At 35.9% G+C, this 18030-nt stretch overlaps 1 protein-coding gene across 1 annotated transcript in view; it reads left to right on the top strand.

Moving 5' to 3' along the window:
• LOC119837543 overlaps positions 1 to 18030 on the top strand; it is a 290166-nt gene that overhangs the window by 269185 nt on the left and 2951 nt on the right. The window contains exons 3-7 of the mRNA XM_038363140.1: positions 15 to 150; positions 13913 to 14052; positions 15041 to 15141; positions 15735 to 15848; positions 16222 to 18027. Of these exons, the coding sequence (XP_038219068.1) occupies positions 15 to 150; positions 13913 to 14052; positions 15041 to 15141; positions 15735 to 15848; positions 16222 to 18027 (2297 nt within the window). The remainder of the gene's footprint in view (positions 1 to 14; positions 151 to 13912; positions 14053 to 15040; positions 15142 to 15734; positions 15849 to 16221; positions 18028 to 18030) is intronic.

Here is an 18030-nt window from a genome sequence, read left to right as displayed (position 1 = left end):
TTGTTTGTCCACAGCGGACCCCTTGCCCGGCAAGCACGTCCCCCTAGAGAGCTATGAGAGCGAGTTGGAGAGAGAGCATGCACTGCCGACGTCCGTCCCCAACGCTGACATCCTTAAAACTAATAGCAACCCAACCTATCACAAGCCGAGGTGAGCAAGATGATTTTGTTTGACTACCCACTTTTTCTTAAAGTTTGTATATTCGATATTACATAAACTATACTACTCATGTTATAAATGTGTAAGTACATCTGTCTGTCTCTCTGTCTCTTCTTTACATCTTAACAACTGAACCAATATGTATGAAACTTGTCACAAAGTTGAAACGATGCGGGCTAGGCCCGGAGACTGACTTTTTATTGCACATATAAATTTCCGGTACAATAACCATGTAACTTAATACAATTGTCTTAATAGACGAGTCCATAAATATATATATTCAAATAAGTGTCATTAGCTGGATACAGAATCACCCTTTTTGAACGAAATACGAGAATTTCTAATCCTCGTTCATGTGACATTTATGTTGGTTTACATTGTTTTAATGATACATGTCTCAGCAGTTAAAAGTTACTTCACAAGATACATGTAATAACTTATTCGTGATGTGTATTCACATCCTATTATACTATGTAGCTCTCATTTTCAATTCAGACTGCGATATGAAAAGTTTTACCTAAATTTAAGCTTAAGATGCTCGTAATGTCTTCTATGTTTTCCCTGTTATTGTAAGTTAAAGGTATAAACATTGAAATTGGAATGTTTAATATATTTTGTGTTTATTCTGTCCTTGTGGCTGATGTATCTCTCATAAATAATATTTATTTTTGTATTAATCTCCGCTATGAATCAAACATATTACATCTCAGATATGATTATAGTATAAAACCTATGTAACATTCTCCAAAATAGGTTATATTTTCATGAAACAGCCCTAATTAATGCTTTCTTTATGCTTTCACTTCACTTCAGTCAAAAAGTTTTGAAGACAATCCGATTGTTCATTCGAGAGCTACTTCCGCGGCAAATGCGATAGAATTGAGCGTAATTTTTACATAAACCGAATTAAAGTATGAAAACTCTTTAAAGACGCCGCCGATATTCAAATTTTAACGATCAAAACTGTTGAGTATAATTTTTGGCAGCGGGCAATTTTAATAATTGGCTCTTCGGCGATTCCCTGAATGAAATTAATTGTAATCGTAAATTTTAGTTAGTGCCACTTAAAGTTAAATAATCGTTTACGGCGCGTAAAGCTGTATCCCTTCCGAGCGGTTGGACCGGCTGTAAAAACGTAGGTATCCGAGCTGTGAGGCTGTATCATTTATTGTTGATGTCGTAAAATCACTGTTTGATGCGCCCTAATGTTTATTCGTTGGATTTCAACGGTGGCAACTGGACTTGTAACGCTGTTAAATTTGGGACGACCACCGGCGATTAGAAACATCTTGTATATATATATATATATATATATATATATATATATATAATACCTATAGCCCTTTTTGGTGCAGTGCTTTGTGCTTCAGTTAGAACAGATGATTCATATTCAGTGTATTTTGTTATGTCTAGAAAAGACGTGACTAATAATAATATGTTTTTTATATAAGTCAAACTGTTTAGTCTACCTGTATATTAAATTTCCTCCAATCCGGTTACACAGACAGTTAGATTAACTATCACATTTATTATAATAGTAGTAAGGGACTGCAGATTCAATATCTTTCTCCAAGCATATGTAGGTCTACCTAAAGAGAGCAATACAATTCGTCCAAATCTGTTTATCCGTTTTGGTGTAGAAATAGAGCTAACAGACATTTACAGTTACATTTATAATATCGATATATGGGTATACGTCGTTAAGTCCTACGTATTTGGCAGGTGCTTCCGCCACAAATTCTACCAGAAACGGTCAATACATTTTGCATGTTATGGTCATATCAGGTAATAGCCGATATGACGAGATTTCATAACGCACACTCTTGATACATTTGACGCTTAAGTATTTTTTCAATCTACAGTTATTCTAAATTTAATATGAAACTAACAGTCTGTATGTCTGTTAAGATTTCGTTTAAATAGGTGAATTAATTTGGAAGATTTTTGTTGTAAAAAATGAATGTGCGTACAACGGAACCCCAAAAACAAATTAACATTCCGCTCCCCAATTAAAATAATAAACCCGCTAATATTACGAGAGTCATTTGCACAAAATAATATTTCCTAAGAGCATCTCGATTAGCATAAGTAAGTTATTGCTTGCATACTTGTAACTTATTTGCAACTTTTTCGCATTAGCCTTGATATTTAAGCATTTAATTATTTGATATTGTCATCGGGTTACGTTGGTTAAATTCTTTCTTTTTATATGTATGCTTTAATGATCTGAGCATTTTTAATAATTTTTGTATAAAACTTCATGTTTCATTATATATTGCTATACTAGCTTCCCGTCCGCGGCTTCGCCCGCCTCCGTATTGTTCTTACCTTTAAAACCTTCCCTGGACTTCCCTTCAGAATGCGCCAAAACCATGATTATATAAATCGGTGAAGCCATTCTCGAGTTTTAGCGAGACTAACGAACAGCAATTGATTTTTATATATAAAAGAGAAGATTACACAATTTGACATGTCATCCATTGCATTTCTGACGAACGACTGTTTTAAATGATTAATAAAAAAATTTTGGAGGCATTATGTAATTATGCATAAATTAAATAATTTCAATTATAAGAAAATTTAATAATTTCAGCATTACATATGTAAATTAATACAATGCACAGAAATATCGATCATGAGCTGGAAGTCGAACCCAAGTCCTTCGCCTTCGTGGCGCTGCAATGGACCGCAACAAAAGTTAATTCTATTAAAATATCAAAAAAATATGTCGCTTAAATAAGTTTTTAAAATACATAGCGTGCAATGAATAGCAAGCGTCGATAAATAGGTTTTAGGAAATCTGTCTCGATACCAAATAAACAAATTCTCCCACAAAGCACGATCTCGAAGCTTTTAAAAGTGCATTTCACAATAACAGAACTTATATTTGGATGAATTCCAAAATAGTAATCCTTTAGACATTCCGTTAAAGTCTAGCCTATCCAGCGCTATCGCGAATAATCGCCTATCGACTGATAGAATCGGTCTGCTGTGAGATTCCACTGCGATAATATCGATTTAATCGACACCGGGTTAATGGTTCGTGAGGTACAGCGGTATATACATATAAATTATGCGCTCGGATGCGATTTACAGGGCAATATACGCGACTAATAACAGTTTCGGCTTGATCACTTTTTTCGTAATAATAGAGAATCATACAAATATACGTGAAAAAGAAATACTTACATTATCCTTTTATGTATTACTATAATATAGTTTTACCGGATAAAGTTATTTCATTAACTATCTGTAAATAATATGATATACTGCGAGCCGCGGTTCCATCCACGGACGAACGAACCCGCGGGTAACAGCAAGCATTTCTAAATTAATGCGTTACTGTGGTACAAAGCTATATCACAATCATCGTAATCCGTTCAGTGGTTTTCGTGTGAAATAATAACAAACATACAACCGCACATTCTTACAAACTTGCGTTTATAATATTAATACCGTCTTAATGGTGCAATGATGAAATACTGAGCCTTAATAATGAGAGCTAAGAAGTTCAGTGGTTTTAGAGAAACAAACAAACACTAGGCACAATAACCTATTCACCTACTTGGGTCCTCGTAACATATCAGTAAATTACACTAGTATGAATCTTCCATATTCCAATCGCATTTATATCGCAATTACTTAAATTCGTTTCACCTGCGTTATCGCAAATTACAAATGCGACAAGACAGAGCCCGGGACAACCACAAACAACGAACGAATTCAATAGTCCGACGAGAAATCTTTCTCATAATTTCCACGGAAAGAATCTCTTCCCAATAGCCCAGCCCTGGGCTGAGAGGAAACATTTCGCAAGAACGAACAAAAGGCCGCAAAGTTGTTTCTTTCCTTTTTATTTCCAAGTTGCGCCCATCACGGGCACAATGGGAAAGTTTTGATTCAAATAAGATGGGACGCTAAATAGTGAAGTTTGCAGCGGCCCTGGCGCCGCCGTGATTGATGGGGGGTAGGGCTGGCGCAGCGTTGTTGGAAAAATAATTGTAACTACCGGCAAGAATACCTTGGAAATTCCCTAATTTCGAGTTAAGGTTTGTGACTTAAACATCATCAGCCTATATATGTTCCCACTGCTGGGACACAGGCCTCCTATGAGGGAGGGAGAGAACCCTCATAGGAGGTCTGTGACTTAATGTGTGTTTATAATTTTGTAGGAAATACGTTTCTTGCTTAATTTTTTTTCGAACATTGTAATAAGCTCTAATCCGCCTATTGTAAATGATAATATAAAATCAGTATTGCTTTGGGAATGCTAATCATTTTATTACTCTACCAGCTGCGCCCCGCGGTCTCACCCGCGTAAGTCTATACCGTAGGAATATTGGGATAAAAAGTTGCCTATATGTTATTCCAGCTATCCAGCTGTCTATGTACCAATTTTAATTGCAATCGGTTCAGTAGTTATTGCGTGAAAGAGCAACAAACACACACACATCCTTACAAACTTTCGCATTTATAATATTAGTATGAGTATGATTAGTAGGATCTTCTACAATATAAATCTATAACATTTATCCCTTGCGGCAACCCTGTAGTTACAAGACGTGGCACAGTTTTGAATTCGCAAAGTATTTTTGTGATGTTTATTAATGAAAGTGTAGTTTGAGTAGTCATTTCCTGCAATAATTTATATCTTTCCTTTTATATTATCCCATTCTTTCCTTATTTGACTATAGATGATCATAATTTTAATGAAAACTCGTTAAGGAGAATATAAGAGTTTTATTTGGAAATATATAAGACTAGAAATATCATCTGTGTACCGTAGATGGAAATAGTAAATATATAATGTGATTTTATATAGGTGTGTACAACGAATAATTAACAAGATGTTTATATCCTTTTTCAAGTAAAAACTGCTGAATTGGTTTGGATAAAATCAAGTCTCTAGACAGACTTTTGTTAACGTATTAAAGTGTAAAACCTCGATCATAAGTTAATTGTTACGACATTGCTAATATTGATTATTCGTATAAGTAAAAGATTCATATTTTCAGTGAAAGTTTTCTCAAAGCTTTTGTTTTTTTTTTTTTTTTAATTTTCCTAACAACCAATCGTGTCAACAACTTTACAATACACCACGCCCCAAACCCCCGTTCAGGGACAGGAACAATCCACACACAAGACGGTCTGCATTGTCACATTTTTCATCGCGCCGTAATACGTAAGGACATTTGGCAGTGTATCTAGATTATATAGGTCACATGTGTATATGACATTCCGACGTTACAAAACAGTTTATATCGGTATTTATAACGATATATCGGTATGTATTGGAAACCTAATTTGGTTTATAATGCATTGGGTATTGCATTCGGTATTTTTATTTCGAACAAGCTCCGCCCCGCGGTTTCACCCGCGTACGTCTGTAATCCCGTAGGAATATTGGGATATAAAGTTGCCTATATGTTATTCCAGTTGTCCAGCTGTCTACGTGCCAAATTTTATTGCAATCGATTCAGTAGTTTTTGCGTGAAAGAGTAACAAACATCCCATACCTGATTATTAAGTTTTATCCAAATCGATTTAGGCGTTTTTATATGATTAAGCAAACAAAAACCCACAAATATTATAAATGCAAATGTTGCTCTGTCTATATGTCTCTTCTTAACGCCGAAACCACTGACCGGATCTGGATGATATTTGGTACATGATAGTTTGAGAACCGAGTATGGTAATTAGAAATCCTTCGAGAATGGTACTTTGCGGGTAAACCCCGGAACTACTTATCTTTTCTAAGCTAATGTATATAAAATATTTAATTTTATTATACATGTTTCCAAATTAAAAACATTCAGATTGTATTGTCATAACAATGTGTTTTCTTTATCTATATTCTAGGAAACTTCATATAAAATAAAGCATAAAGTACCTACAAACTACCCACATTTCGCGGAAAATAGATTATTCTACGTTTACCCTTATTCCACCCGTAGCAGGGGATATTTTTTTCTCGAAACCAACCAAGTTGTACTTAAGTGACTAGAAAATGTTAGCTTTTTATCATTTTACTTGGTGATGTAATTCCTTGACCTTTTTAATTAGCCGCTTAAAATTAATTTACTTTTGACTCTAAATCACCTGCATATAAAGTTCAAAATCATAAAATTTCATATTTGCGTTAAAATGATTCAATCGTTTTTTGTCTTAATGTTTCCTCGATGGTCTAGGATTTGATATTTTAGAGTTCTGTAACCTTAGACCTGAACACCAAGTATTCACGACAAATCAATTGACCACCTGAATGTTAATGCAGTTAGGTTGTAATTCGAGCTTTCAATTATTGCTATCTCGTGACTTCACTTAGATTCTAGGTCTTGTCCTAATCTAACAGTAATCGCAGGAAGTAACTTAGTTATTTAAGTTATTTAAGTTAATCCTAATAAATAATGTTTGACATCATAAAAATAAATAAATAAAATCAGTTTAAAATCGATTCCTTAGTCTTATCCCGAACAAGCATACAAACATATATTTATAATCTGTCGTTTGTGTATATTAAATCATTTGTGTTAAGAAGATACTGAGAGAGAGACAAACAGACAATGCTTGTTAACGAAACTAAGGAACGGAAAGTCACATATTTTTTTTGATACTAAAGTTATCCTCACGCATTATTAAATTGAGGTTATAAACACACCACTTTCTCTAAATTTAGAATATATACTTAGGGATGGATAGACAGATGGGTGTTGGAAAAAAATCGTTTTTTACCGATGAATAATTTAACGGAAGCAATTCTCCCGGAGGGTTTGGGACCGGCACTTACATTTGAATTTAATGATAATTTTGTGTGTTTTTAGAATGCACAGTGGCGTTTTTGTTTGTTATTATTTTTTTTCCTTGTGGTCTTTTTGAAACGTTGTTTATAACCTTCCTAACACGCTATAATTTTCTACAAAAAGTTATACATCCAATAGTCCGTTAAATTATATTTTAAAAGTTCCTTATAAACTGTATTTTATGCAAATATTGTAGCTTATTTCTTCTTATTATTGAAATAAAAATATCAAAAACTTTATTAATTATAATAAGTATAAAGTAAAATAAATGTCAAATGTGTGTTAAAAGCTCCGATCAATAATTACGGGTAAAAGCTACTTTTATATATTAAGATTTCCACAGTAAATCATTATTTAATTGTTACCAACGCAACTAAATATATTTTTATTTATATTCATGTAAAAACGTAAACACACAACACACGCAAACTGTTTCATAAAAAACAGCTGATTGCATCTGTATGAAAGCGTGTACGGACACAGATTATAATCTGGATTATTTTTACTTTACTGAATGTAGTACAGACACTAGATCCACGGCACAACGATGATGAAGATCCGCGTTGCGTAATTTTACAGATTAGGACGGCGATAACGACGGTGCGATTATGCAAATCGTAACGTGACGTCGCGAGTCACGCCGTGACGTGACGTGACGTCGTGAAGTCGTTTCGCAATTAGAGCCAATGTTGTGTGTGGTTCATTTCGTTTTTATGTGACATTTGTGTGTGGTGTGGTGGTGCCTTTCCTTTTCCTTACCCTACCCAATGCCTTCCTTCTTTTCAGTCATCAATCCTTTCCTTATCATCATTTCATATAAAGCTTGAGTTAAAATCAATGTTAAATAACTGAAAATCATCAAAATTGATATAGTAGTTTTAGCGTAATAAAGACAAGGAACACACTCACTTTTATAATAAATGTATTTACGAAAAATCTTTAGATTTTAATAAACGTCCCACAGCAAGTCTTAAGCAGCTCAGAACTTCTGTGTGGCTTTCTTTTGTCCTGGCGCTAGGCCATAAATAAATCAAGTCAAGACTTTTAATATTTCTTTAATAAAAATATTTATGGCGTGAAAACTGTTTCGTATTTCGTAATTTTTGCTTTATTTTACGCGTTTCACATTAAATCTGTTCAAGATTTTTGAAAAGTTTTCTTTGCTGTTATTTTATTCATGAAAATAGGCTGTATGTATGTATTTTTCGTATTAAGAATAAACTGTCATTTTTTTTTTAAAATGTTAAAATCTTTCATTTATATTAGAGCACTCGTGGCTAGAATAAGTAACTAACTACAATAATAATGGAAAAAAATTATTATGGCCTATAAATTACACACACGTAATACACAAAGATCATTTTAAACGCAATAACAAAGCAGAAAATGATCTAAATATACGCACATCACCAAAACATCCACAGCGATGCGACGCCATCGCCAACCGTCGCTCCCCCAGGTCACCCTCGAGGGTGGATTTGCTAAGTTCCTTTGTAATGCACCTTACGTCACCTGCCTCTTATATTTATATTGTAAGCGTCTCAACTTGAATTTTGACTGAAAAAATCTAATATAAGGGCTTAGGTGTACCTCCACAACCATACCAATATAAACCGCTGCGCTGAATTGAATGAAATTTGGAATAGATATCAATAGGCCGCTATTGAGATAATTAATTCCAAATATCATTGAATTTTTTGTGTGAAAATTTTAATTATTTATGTGTGCCAGACGGCAATTTTAGTATCATTTATAACAAAAGAGAGTTAATTAAAATGCAACATAAAGGCCTGTGGAATCAATTTAATTAATAATTATATGTTACTCATACAATCACACGCAAACCGCTAAACGGATTCAGATAAAATTACCATACAACCTATTCGTCTCAAATTACGTTCATTTCATATATATACATATTAAATATATATTCATTCGAAAATATAAAGAATACTTCATAAGGAATATGTTAATGAAAATTCATAAGCAAAAAACGATAAAATTCAAAAGTCACATAATAATGAAAGCACTTTACACAGAAGCAAATCCACATATCTGTCAAATTAATCTCAGGCAAGTAGGATTAGACTCGATTTTATAAATCCCAGCTCAGGCTGATTGATATTAATCCGCGTCGTCAAAATGTATAAACTTCAAGTTAATGGCTAAGTTATGGGCTGAAGCGGATTTAAGCTGTTATGTAAGGAAGATAGGATTAAATAATATCATAAGTGAATTGTTTTTGTATGTGGTAGTCGAGCACGCTTCGGCACGAATTGTTGAATTGTTGAAATTGTCAGCTGGGAGTATTTATTGAGTATCACACCCTCCAGAAGACTGGTGAGAAATAGTAGCATTATGTTTCATTCGGTGAGTGGGGGAGCCGGAAGCCCATATCCTTTTCCTTTCCCATCCCAGTCATTTCCTTTATTCCTCTCGTCCTCTCGTCAATCCTTTCTTAATCCCTTTACAATTTCAAGTTGGTAACTCTCCAAATGTTCAAGGGGTAGCCCATTACCATCCATCCATTACCATCAGGTGACTCACCAGCTCCATTGCCGACTATGACAAAAAAAGTGAATTAATGGAGGCATTAGATTCATAAGTATATAATAAGCAATATTTCTCCTTCCTTTCGCGGGTGTTTCATCCAAATTTGTTCTGTGGTTTAAGCGAGAAAACGATACAGACAGATGTATAGTTACTTTCTCATTTCTATTATGAGAAGAGATAGATTTATCAACATTCCTACAAGAAAATGAACAGCCTTCTTTTACCAAAATGCGACGCCTTTTGGTCACAATCAAGCATCGAACCACGAATCTCTATACTGAAACATTTTTGACTTGTTTCCTGCACTGCCAAATAAAAACCATCAATCACCTCGTTCACAACTTACATGATCACCTACAACTTACATGATAACATTGCATGGACGATACATACATATTGATACACGAATTTCTGCACCAAGCCGTCAAAATAACAAAAAAAACATTCATACTTTTCGCTTATAGCATGCACCACACTAAAACCGGATATTTTACAAAAGCATGGACACTTGCAGCAGTGCAGTTCACGGGGCCACTATTAATCACACCCGGCATTGTTTCCCTCCATTGTGGCGGGAATCGAACCCCCGGCCCCCGGTTTCTCGAAAGCGTTTAAGCACTTGACAATTGTGTTTTTTTCTCTTTCGAGATTTTAATTTCTACGATTTAAACATTCTTATTTGCTTTTTACTTGAAAAATCCAGTGTTTTAAAAAAAAGTGAAGTCCCATGTCCCCTATTGGGGTATGGGGCAGATGATATACACCTGTTTCACTGCTCAATTTTCTTTATGGACAAGTAGGTGATCAGCCTTCTGTGTCCTGCCAGACCGAGACATTTTTTTTGCGTCCCCACCGGAAATCGAACCCGGGACTCCTCGGTTCTAAGCTCACGCGTTAACCACTGTACCAAGGAGGCGGTCCAGTGTTTCAAGGGGTTAGGTAATTTTGACACAATGATTATTTTTAACCATGTATGAGTATGTGTATAAAATAAAAATTGCTTTCATCATCGTTGTAAATTTTTCTTTATGGTGGTTTAAAGGAAGTAAGAACTGAGTGAATAAATAATGATAATATTTAAATATTTTAACTTTAGATGGATACTCATAAAATGCCATAAACTGAATGGCATAAAGGAGTAACGAGAGCTGTATAAATAGTTCACTTTGTACCGTATACAAAGAAGCCAAATGTAATTACAATATTTTGATAACTGTTTCTTAACATAGGGAAAGAGGAATTATATTTAATTTATTTAAACTATCTACTAAACTAGGTGATTGTAGTTTAATATTACTACTAGCTTTTATAAAACTAAACTAACATTTTATGAAGAGATTAGTTTTCAAGAGCTAGAGATTTAAAGCGCGATTAATTCTCTGTATTAAACTTAAACGGAAGCGTCTAACAATTCACAGCGAGCGGAGTGCATTTAAACAAGGTTATAAATCACGTTTTTAAATCTCTCATTAATTAATACTCGCCTAAATACCCATAGTTTATGGCTGTTAAATAAACTGCTATTATATCAGAAAATAAATGAAAATATTATAAAATTATTATTGTTTATATTTTTCAATAAATAATATTGAATGTAGGACACTAACTACGGAAATATATTATTTGTTGGCGCACACACAGCGCACGGTACCATGAAATCTATAATTTTCATCTGTTCCCTTCCCTTTGTTCAAATTTCGGTGTTTTGTTAATATTTACGGAGCATTGCTATGGAATAATAATTTGCCGTGTATTGAGAGAGGTCGTTTCGCGTAAAAAATTGGCATTTCGTTTAAATTGGTGGTCGGGAGCGGCTGAACTTGAAACGCGTGACGATTTATCATAACACATTCTATTGTTTAGGCCACGTTTAGGACTTCAGTTTCAAGTATGTTCAAGATTTATCCAAAATAGAATTAGCTAATCGTTGTTTAATTCACATTTTACGTTAGTTCTGTGTTATATGACAACGTCCGTGCCGCAATATGCTTATTAACAAAAAGTTTGTAATTCGGAATCGTGTGGAAATGTCCAAAAGTTGGGAACACGGAGAGCGGTGTTAATACGCGAATTATTACGTTTGTCCCGTCGCGTCCGGGGCTTGTGGCGGACGGATTAAATTTTTTCCGCGTTTTCATTAAAATGCGGTTAGCGTTTGTAGAATAAACGGAGTAGCGGCGTGGCGATGGGCCAATTTTTTCCTCGGTTGTGCTCCGTCCCCACTGGGGGCGACGACGGGGCGGCGAAAGGTTTCATAGTGGGACGGAACGCTGTTTGCTTAGACCATGCTATGATCGAGTGCTTCTGTAATTTATTTAATATGTTTCTTCCAATGAAATAGTCACGTCAAATATAATAATTAGGGTAAAATAGATAAATGAAAGGTTTATTTAAGGTTTTGGTGTAGTGTTATATATAAGCTGACGCTTATATATAACACTAACTATATACTTAGTTTATGTATAGTAAATAACAAAATCTATAATAAAATCCTACCTTTCGAAAGCATGTTCGTTCGCGAATGTTCTACGAACAATTCACTAGACCTGTATAACCACACCACTATAAAATGACAACCAACATACACGTACCCCGGTTGGCCTTTGAATGCTACACTAGAAGGGTCAATAAACACTGGACGATATTTACATTGGCTTTAAGAATATTACCAACTGTTGTCCGATTTAACAAAGCTTTCGCTGAATTTGATGTTTTGAATGTCATTGTTGTGGCGGCATATGTTTAAATGTTGCTAGCTGTTACATTACAGAAATATTCCATTAGGACTTTTTGACACTAATTACTGCACGCCCCAGCTTCGCCCGGGTAGTCGTTTATCGTAATTGAAACAATATAAATTATCCTATCTTTTAAGTCGGATCAAACTGCACATGGTCTGCAAATATGATTAAAATCCCTTGAGTAGTTTTTTTACATATATACACGTAATTCACACGATTTTACGTGTATCACACACCTGTAAATCCGGCACTCACCCATAATTTTAATATAAATTTTTGAAAGCATCTAAACATGCTCACATTTAAAATGTTAATTTTTGTTTTCATGTAAAAACACTACAGTTTTACCAGGTATTCCTGTCAATGCTAACGCAAGATATTGGATAACTAATGAGATAAAGATGATATATATATACAGAAATACGCTATTTTGTATATTAAAATAATTCTGAATACATTAACTTTGTTCATTTCATAATTTTAACATCTCGCGCCGCGTCTTCAAGGCTTTCTTATCTAATTAGGTAACGAAGTTTTAACAGGTTTTATTTCTAGATAATTACATATTATTTGAGGTCTTATTTTGTACGAAATAAATTACGTAAAACTTTATCGTCAAATTAAAATTCTTTAGCGTAATAATATTTATTAAAATGCTGTAAGGTTACATGCGCCCCTGATTGAAAAACTTTGTCCTCATAATAATAGTGACTTCTAGGTTTTTTTGTAAATGAGAGTAAATAAGTACTTGTTAATATTTAAAAATACACTTCAAATAAGGTGCCTTTTGATAATAAAATTTATTTTTATATATGAATAGCAGGAAATGCAATATGACTTACAACAAATGGAATATATTTCTATTTTAATTTATTGTCGGCGCTCATCATAATGTATCGATTAGTTAGTTTTGTTTTAACGCTTGTGAGGCTTCAAATAAAACAAAAAAATATTTAACTCATCTATTACTATAGTTAATTACAATTTTTTTTTTTCTCCCAACTATTTATCACACTATTTGTCACTTCTACGAAGAAAGGTCTATCGACCTCTTTCTATTTTGTGCAACCAAGTTCTTATAAAATGGTCAAATGTCCATTATACTTGCAATTGAATCCAAACCACTTGACAACTGCCCGCGATTTATAAGGAATCTTTCCATTACCAGCTATTGAAATATTCCAACAATTTGATATACTTATAACATGCGAGTGAATTCAAAAGTTAAAATGGTGGAAAATCTATTCCTACCTTATTCCGATGCTATTGAGAATGCAGTACGTGCTTTCGCTAAACTGGCTGAGATTTCGGCACAGGATTTGAATAAACAGATACGTCTGACTCTATTTCTAGGTATTGTGGGCTAGCCTAGACTCCGCTTTATTCTGTGCGCGTTGCATTGTGCGAGAACTCTTTGTGGCTAGCGTTCAGTGTGTAAAGAATCGGTTTAAACTGCCTTTATCTTCAATATTTGACAACTTTTAACATTTTTTTATATATACTTAATTTGCGTATGAATGGATGTTACCCTATTAGTTTAAAGTGACATAGCGAATACCGAAGTAAAAGCAACTTTTAACACGTCTATTCACTAAGCTCGTATGTGCACTCGAAACTAGTCCTAATAACCATGGTTATAATGAACTGAATGCATTGCAGACCGCCGGCGCACCACGGCGCGGCACTGCTGGCCGGCGTGGGCGCAGTGCCGTCGTACGCGCCGCCCGGTCGCGCCTTCTTCACGCCGCCCCTGCCGCCCGAGTACCGCAACCCGTTCGCTGACAAGCCGACACTCAGAGGTAAGCGTTATACCACTCGCTGACGAGTGTACTCTTAGCTATGAGCGATGTCATTCGTTGACCCATAGAGCTAATGTAAGTACCGTTCTGCGACATTTTGAGAGGAGTTTGTTTGTTTGATGCGCGCTAACCTCAGGAACTAATACATAGTTTCAATTCAATTTTTTTTATATTGTATACGTATTATATACATGTATATGTATCTATCTATTCTTGTATGTATATGTATCTATCTATTCTTGTATGTATATGTTACTGTATGTTATTAAAAAGGCAATTGGCTATTTAACATCATGTACGACGTAAGTGAAATAATTCATTCAATAGAAAACGAGTTACGACTTTCATCTGATTGTTTCTGCTTATGTAATAAAAATCTTTCAATTCACATCGCTTTTCACCGAGAAAAGATTGAATCGCTTTCCATTTTGATACTCAAAACAATTTCTAGTATTTAAACAATAAATTAATTGTACTGCGTCCACTGGCTCATGTTTTTCGCAAATTTAACGAGGGTCACTAGAAATAATTGGAATGTGAAAGTTTAATTTGCCGACAATGTTTGTACAAGTTATGAGTGCTAGTGATTTTTTGTTCGCGAAATGTTCGACGAACTCGCGAGTGTTCTTGAAAATGTTATATATAGAGGGCTAATTGGTGTTTGTTTTTATTATTATTATTTTGCATTATGCTCTCCATAACTGCCACGGTTCATTGTGTCGATGTTGGATGCGCTATAGTATTCGCTATGTTTAATTAGATATATATAAACGTGTTGTTGTGGTGTCAATAATTTACAAATATATTGAATATATGGCAGTGTGTAGTAAAGATCTGTTTACTTTTACACTTTCAAGTATTTTTAGTGTCCAAAACTCGATTACCGCCGAAATTAATACTTGAAAAAGTCTAATTTATAAGTTTTATCTTTTCCGAATATGCAGTGATGGGAATCATAGTCTCTATCAACAATTTCGTATGATTTCAGGCACAAATACAGATGGGAACAGTTACCTCAACCGGCGGCCCATCCCTCCGCCCTCCCTCGGGCCGGGTCATGAGAGGATACCTATACGACCTCCTGGACAGGTCTGTTATCAAATTATCTAGGTTCTTCCTAAGTACATAGCCTAGTAATAAACTTTTGTCAACTAGGCGTCTATAGGGGCGCATTGACGTTATAGTGAAATCTTGCGATTTTATGCTGGGGCAATAAACTCGAAACTTAATTTACTGTGTTGACTGGTAGAAATAGCTTTTAAACGATTAGCTGTTCGGCCGTGGTACATATAAGCCCATGTCACTCAATGAAGTTGCAGCTTTCTAATTGTGAAAGAATTTTTGATTTCGGCTTTTTCAAGCGTGAAGATATTGCAAAAATACAAAAGTTTACTCTTTATAATATTAGTATAGAAAGGAAGGACAGTTGTAAATACGTGCTTGATTAATTTATTTCGTAAGTTAAGTTTCCGTTGGAATAACTTTGTTTTAAAGTTTTATTTATTACATTCAATTCAATAATAAATCATTCATGGCGCCACCTTTCGTAAAGTTAGTTGAATCTAAATAAAATACCACAATTAATGATTGTATTACCTCGTTTATGATCTGTCTTTCCCATCCAAAAATTTTCCATATTCAGTTATCATACACATTACACTAACTCCAATTATTATTTCCAGGAGGTATCATCCCCACAATTGCCGGCCCCTCCCCCCTTGCCCATCGCGCCGCCGCTGCCGCCCGCCGGCCTCGAGCCCCACAAGAAAAAGGCCCTTAACACGCCTAGCCATAAGGTTAGTATCCTGCTATTGATTGATAACGCAGATCGCTCTTGCATCATGAGTTTAATGTATTATTACATGAAATTTATTCATATTTTATTAAATCGCTAAGTAATAAGACGACTTTGAAGAATATTTATTTGAAATTTTCTTCTCAATTTGTTGTTGAAAGTTATTTTTATAAGGTATTATAGAAGAGCCTTGTTAGAAAAACTTCGATAACTTTATAAAATGTTTTGATAAATTTTTCGTTTCATAAAGTTTATAAACTTATATTTTTTTGCTCTCATTGAAAATTGGATTTATTTATGAAATCTCTATGGAGAATTTGATCTGCCGACACTTTTCTTACATGTAAGTTAACTTTTTCTATTATTTATTTCAGCCTGATGAACTAGACGGCGACAAGCACGGCACGGATCAAGCGAACTTCACAGACTTTGTTCCGAACTCCCTCAACATCCCCACTATATCCAGGATCCTTTCTGGCTCCAACGGAAGAAAAGAAGATATACCAGATGTCCTTCTAAGAACTGTCACAGCTAAACCTCAACATAATCAAGAGAAAACATCTAAAAACGATGTCTTCGTAACAAAAGACGCTGGAGTCACCATCAGCGACAACAAAGACGTATCCACGGAAGGCGTTCTAGCTGTCCTAGATCCAGAAATGAATAACCTAGATAGGCCGCTAATTATAGACCAAAACGGCGAAACGAATACGCGGAGAAATCTCCAATACGCGACTAAAGATAAAAATGACAGTAGAAAAGATTACACGCCGGCTACTACGATTGGTTTTGAGTTGAAGGATCCGGAAATGTCAACGGAGAGATATCATAATTTGGCCAATGTGAATTCAGACAAGAAGATTCTCAAACAGGACACGAAAAACGGCGGGCCAGTGCAGAGGGCCGGGGTCACGTGGCCCTTCGCGTGGAACGTCCACATATATCTAGCTACAGTCATGTTCACTATATTGGCCGTGTACTCGATATTCAAGATCATCTGCTACAACAAGTTCACTCACCTCTTCACACAGTACTACTTTATCATTCTGCACTTGATTCTGGTGTTCGTGTGTTTGATGCGAATCTTCTACATGTGCTACGATCCGTACAACATCAACAGCTCGCTGCCGACATTCATCAGTGAGATTCTGTTGCACGTGCCGGAGATTTTCTTGAGTATAGCGTTCTCTAGTACGATACTGTTTTTGTTGACGAATAGCATTAATTTTAAGACGACGTGCTGCGCTTTTCTGTTCCGATCTCGGACTATAATAATAGCGGGCGGCATACACCTGCTGTCGTGCGTAATCTTGCATATCTTTGAGAGTAGTAATACGATTTATAGGACGCCCCAGGGGGTAGAAAAAAGGGTACTAGGTCTAACGTGTCAAATTATTTATATCATAGCGTGTCTGACTCTCGGCCTCTGCTACTTGTATGTATATAAAATGCTCAAAACGGTGCTGCAGAAAAAGAGTCACACGTACATACACGGCTTCCAGAATCTGTATCAAGCTATACACATAAACTTAGCGACCGCTCTGTTGTTCGTCCTCATGGCGGCGCTCCAAATATTCGGAATATTCGGCATAAATCAAGTTAATATGACGAAATTCGATTGGCTGCAATGGGGTTATCAGTTCTCGTTGCGTTTGATAGAAATCAGCGTCGTAGCTCTTATTTCGTGGGTGATAAGCCTCAAAGTCGGGATAGTCGCGTCGCTGCAACACGAGAAAGCGGACGGGCAAAAAATATCTGGGTTAGGTCTGTTCCCTTGCGCGGGAGGCTCCAGCAACGAGCAGTTCGAGTCGGACTACCCCGCCATATGCAACACCAACACCAACCTCCACACCTACACCCTGCGGACGGGGAAGCCCATATACGAAAGCGCGGGCCACCATCAGAACCTTCCGGAGCAGTGCTGCGGACCGATCGACCACCAGAGGTTCCACCTCAACACGCTGGCCGCCAACTGCGATAATAATTCTGGCACCGAGAATTACTCCGGCCACAGTTCGATAGCGAACGCCGGCCATAGCAGCTCGACCGAGTCCAGCAACGCCGCGTCCAGCCAGGGCGTCACCAACCACTTGATAAAGCACCATCCCAACCTGGCCGGGTACAACGGCATCGAGTCCGCGTCCGACGACCACTACTCCAACTGCGACCCGGCCATGCAGGCG

Source organism: Zerene cesonia, chromosome 28, assembly GCF_012273895.1.
Source record: "Zerene cesonia ecotype Mississippi chromosome 28, Zerene_cesonia_1.1, whole genome shotgun sequence".
NCBI classification, from domain to species: Eukaryota; Metazoa; Arthropoda; class Insecta; order Lepidoptera; family Pieridae; genus Zerene; species Zerene cesonia.
Note: the sequence above shows the minus strand (reverse complement) of the source record. Positions and strands in the feature narration are given on the sequence as shown.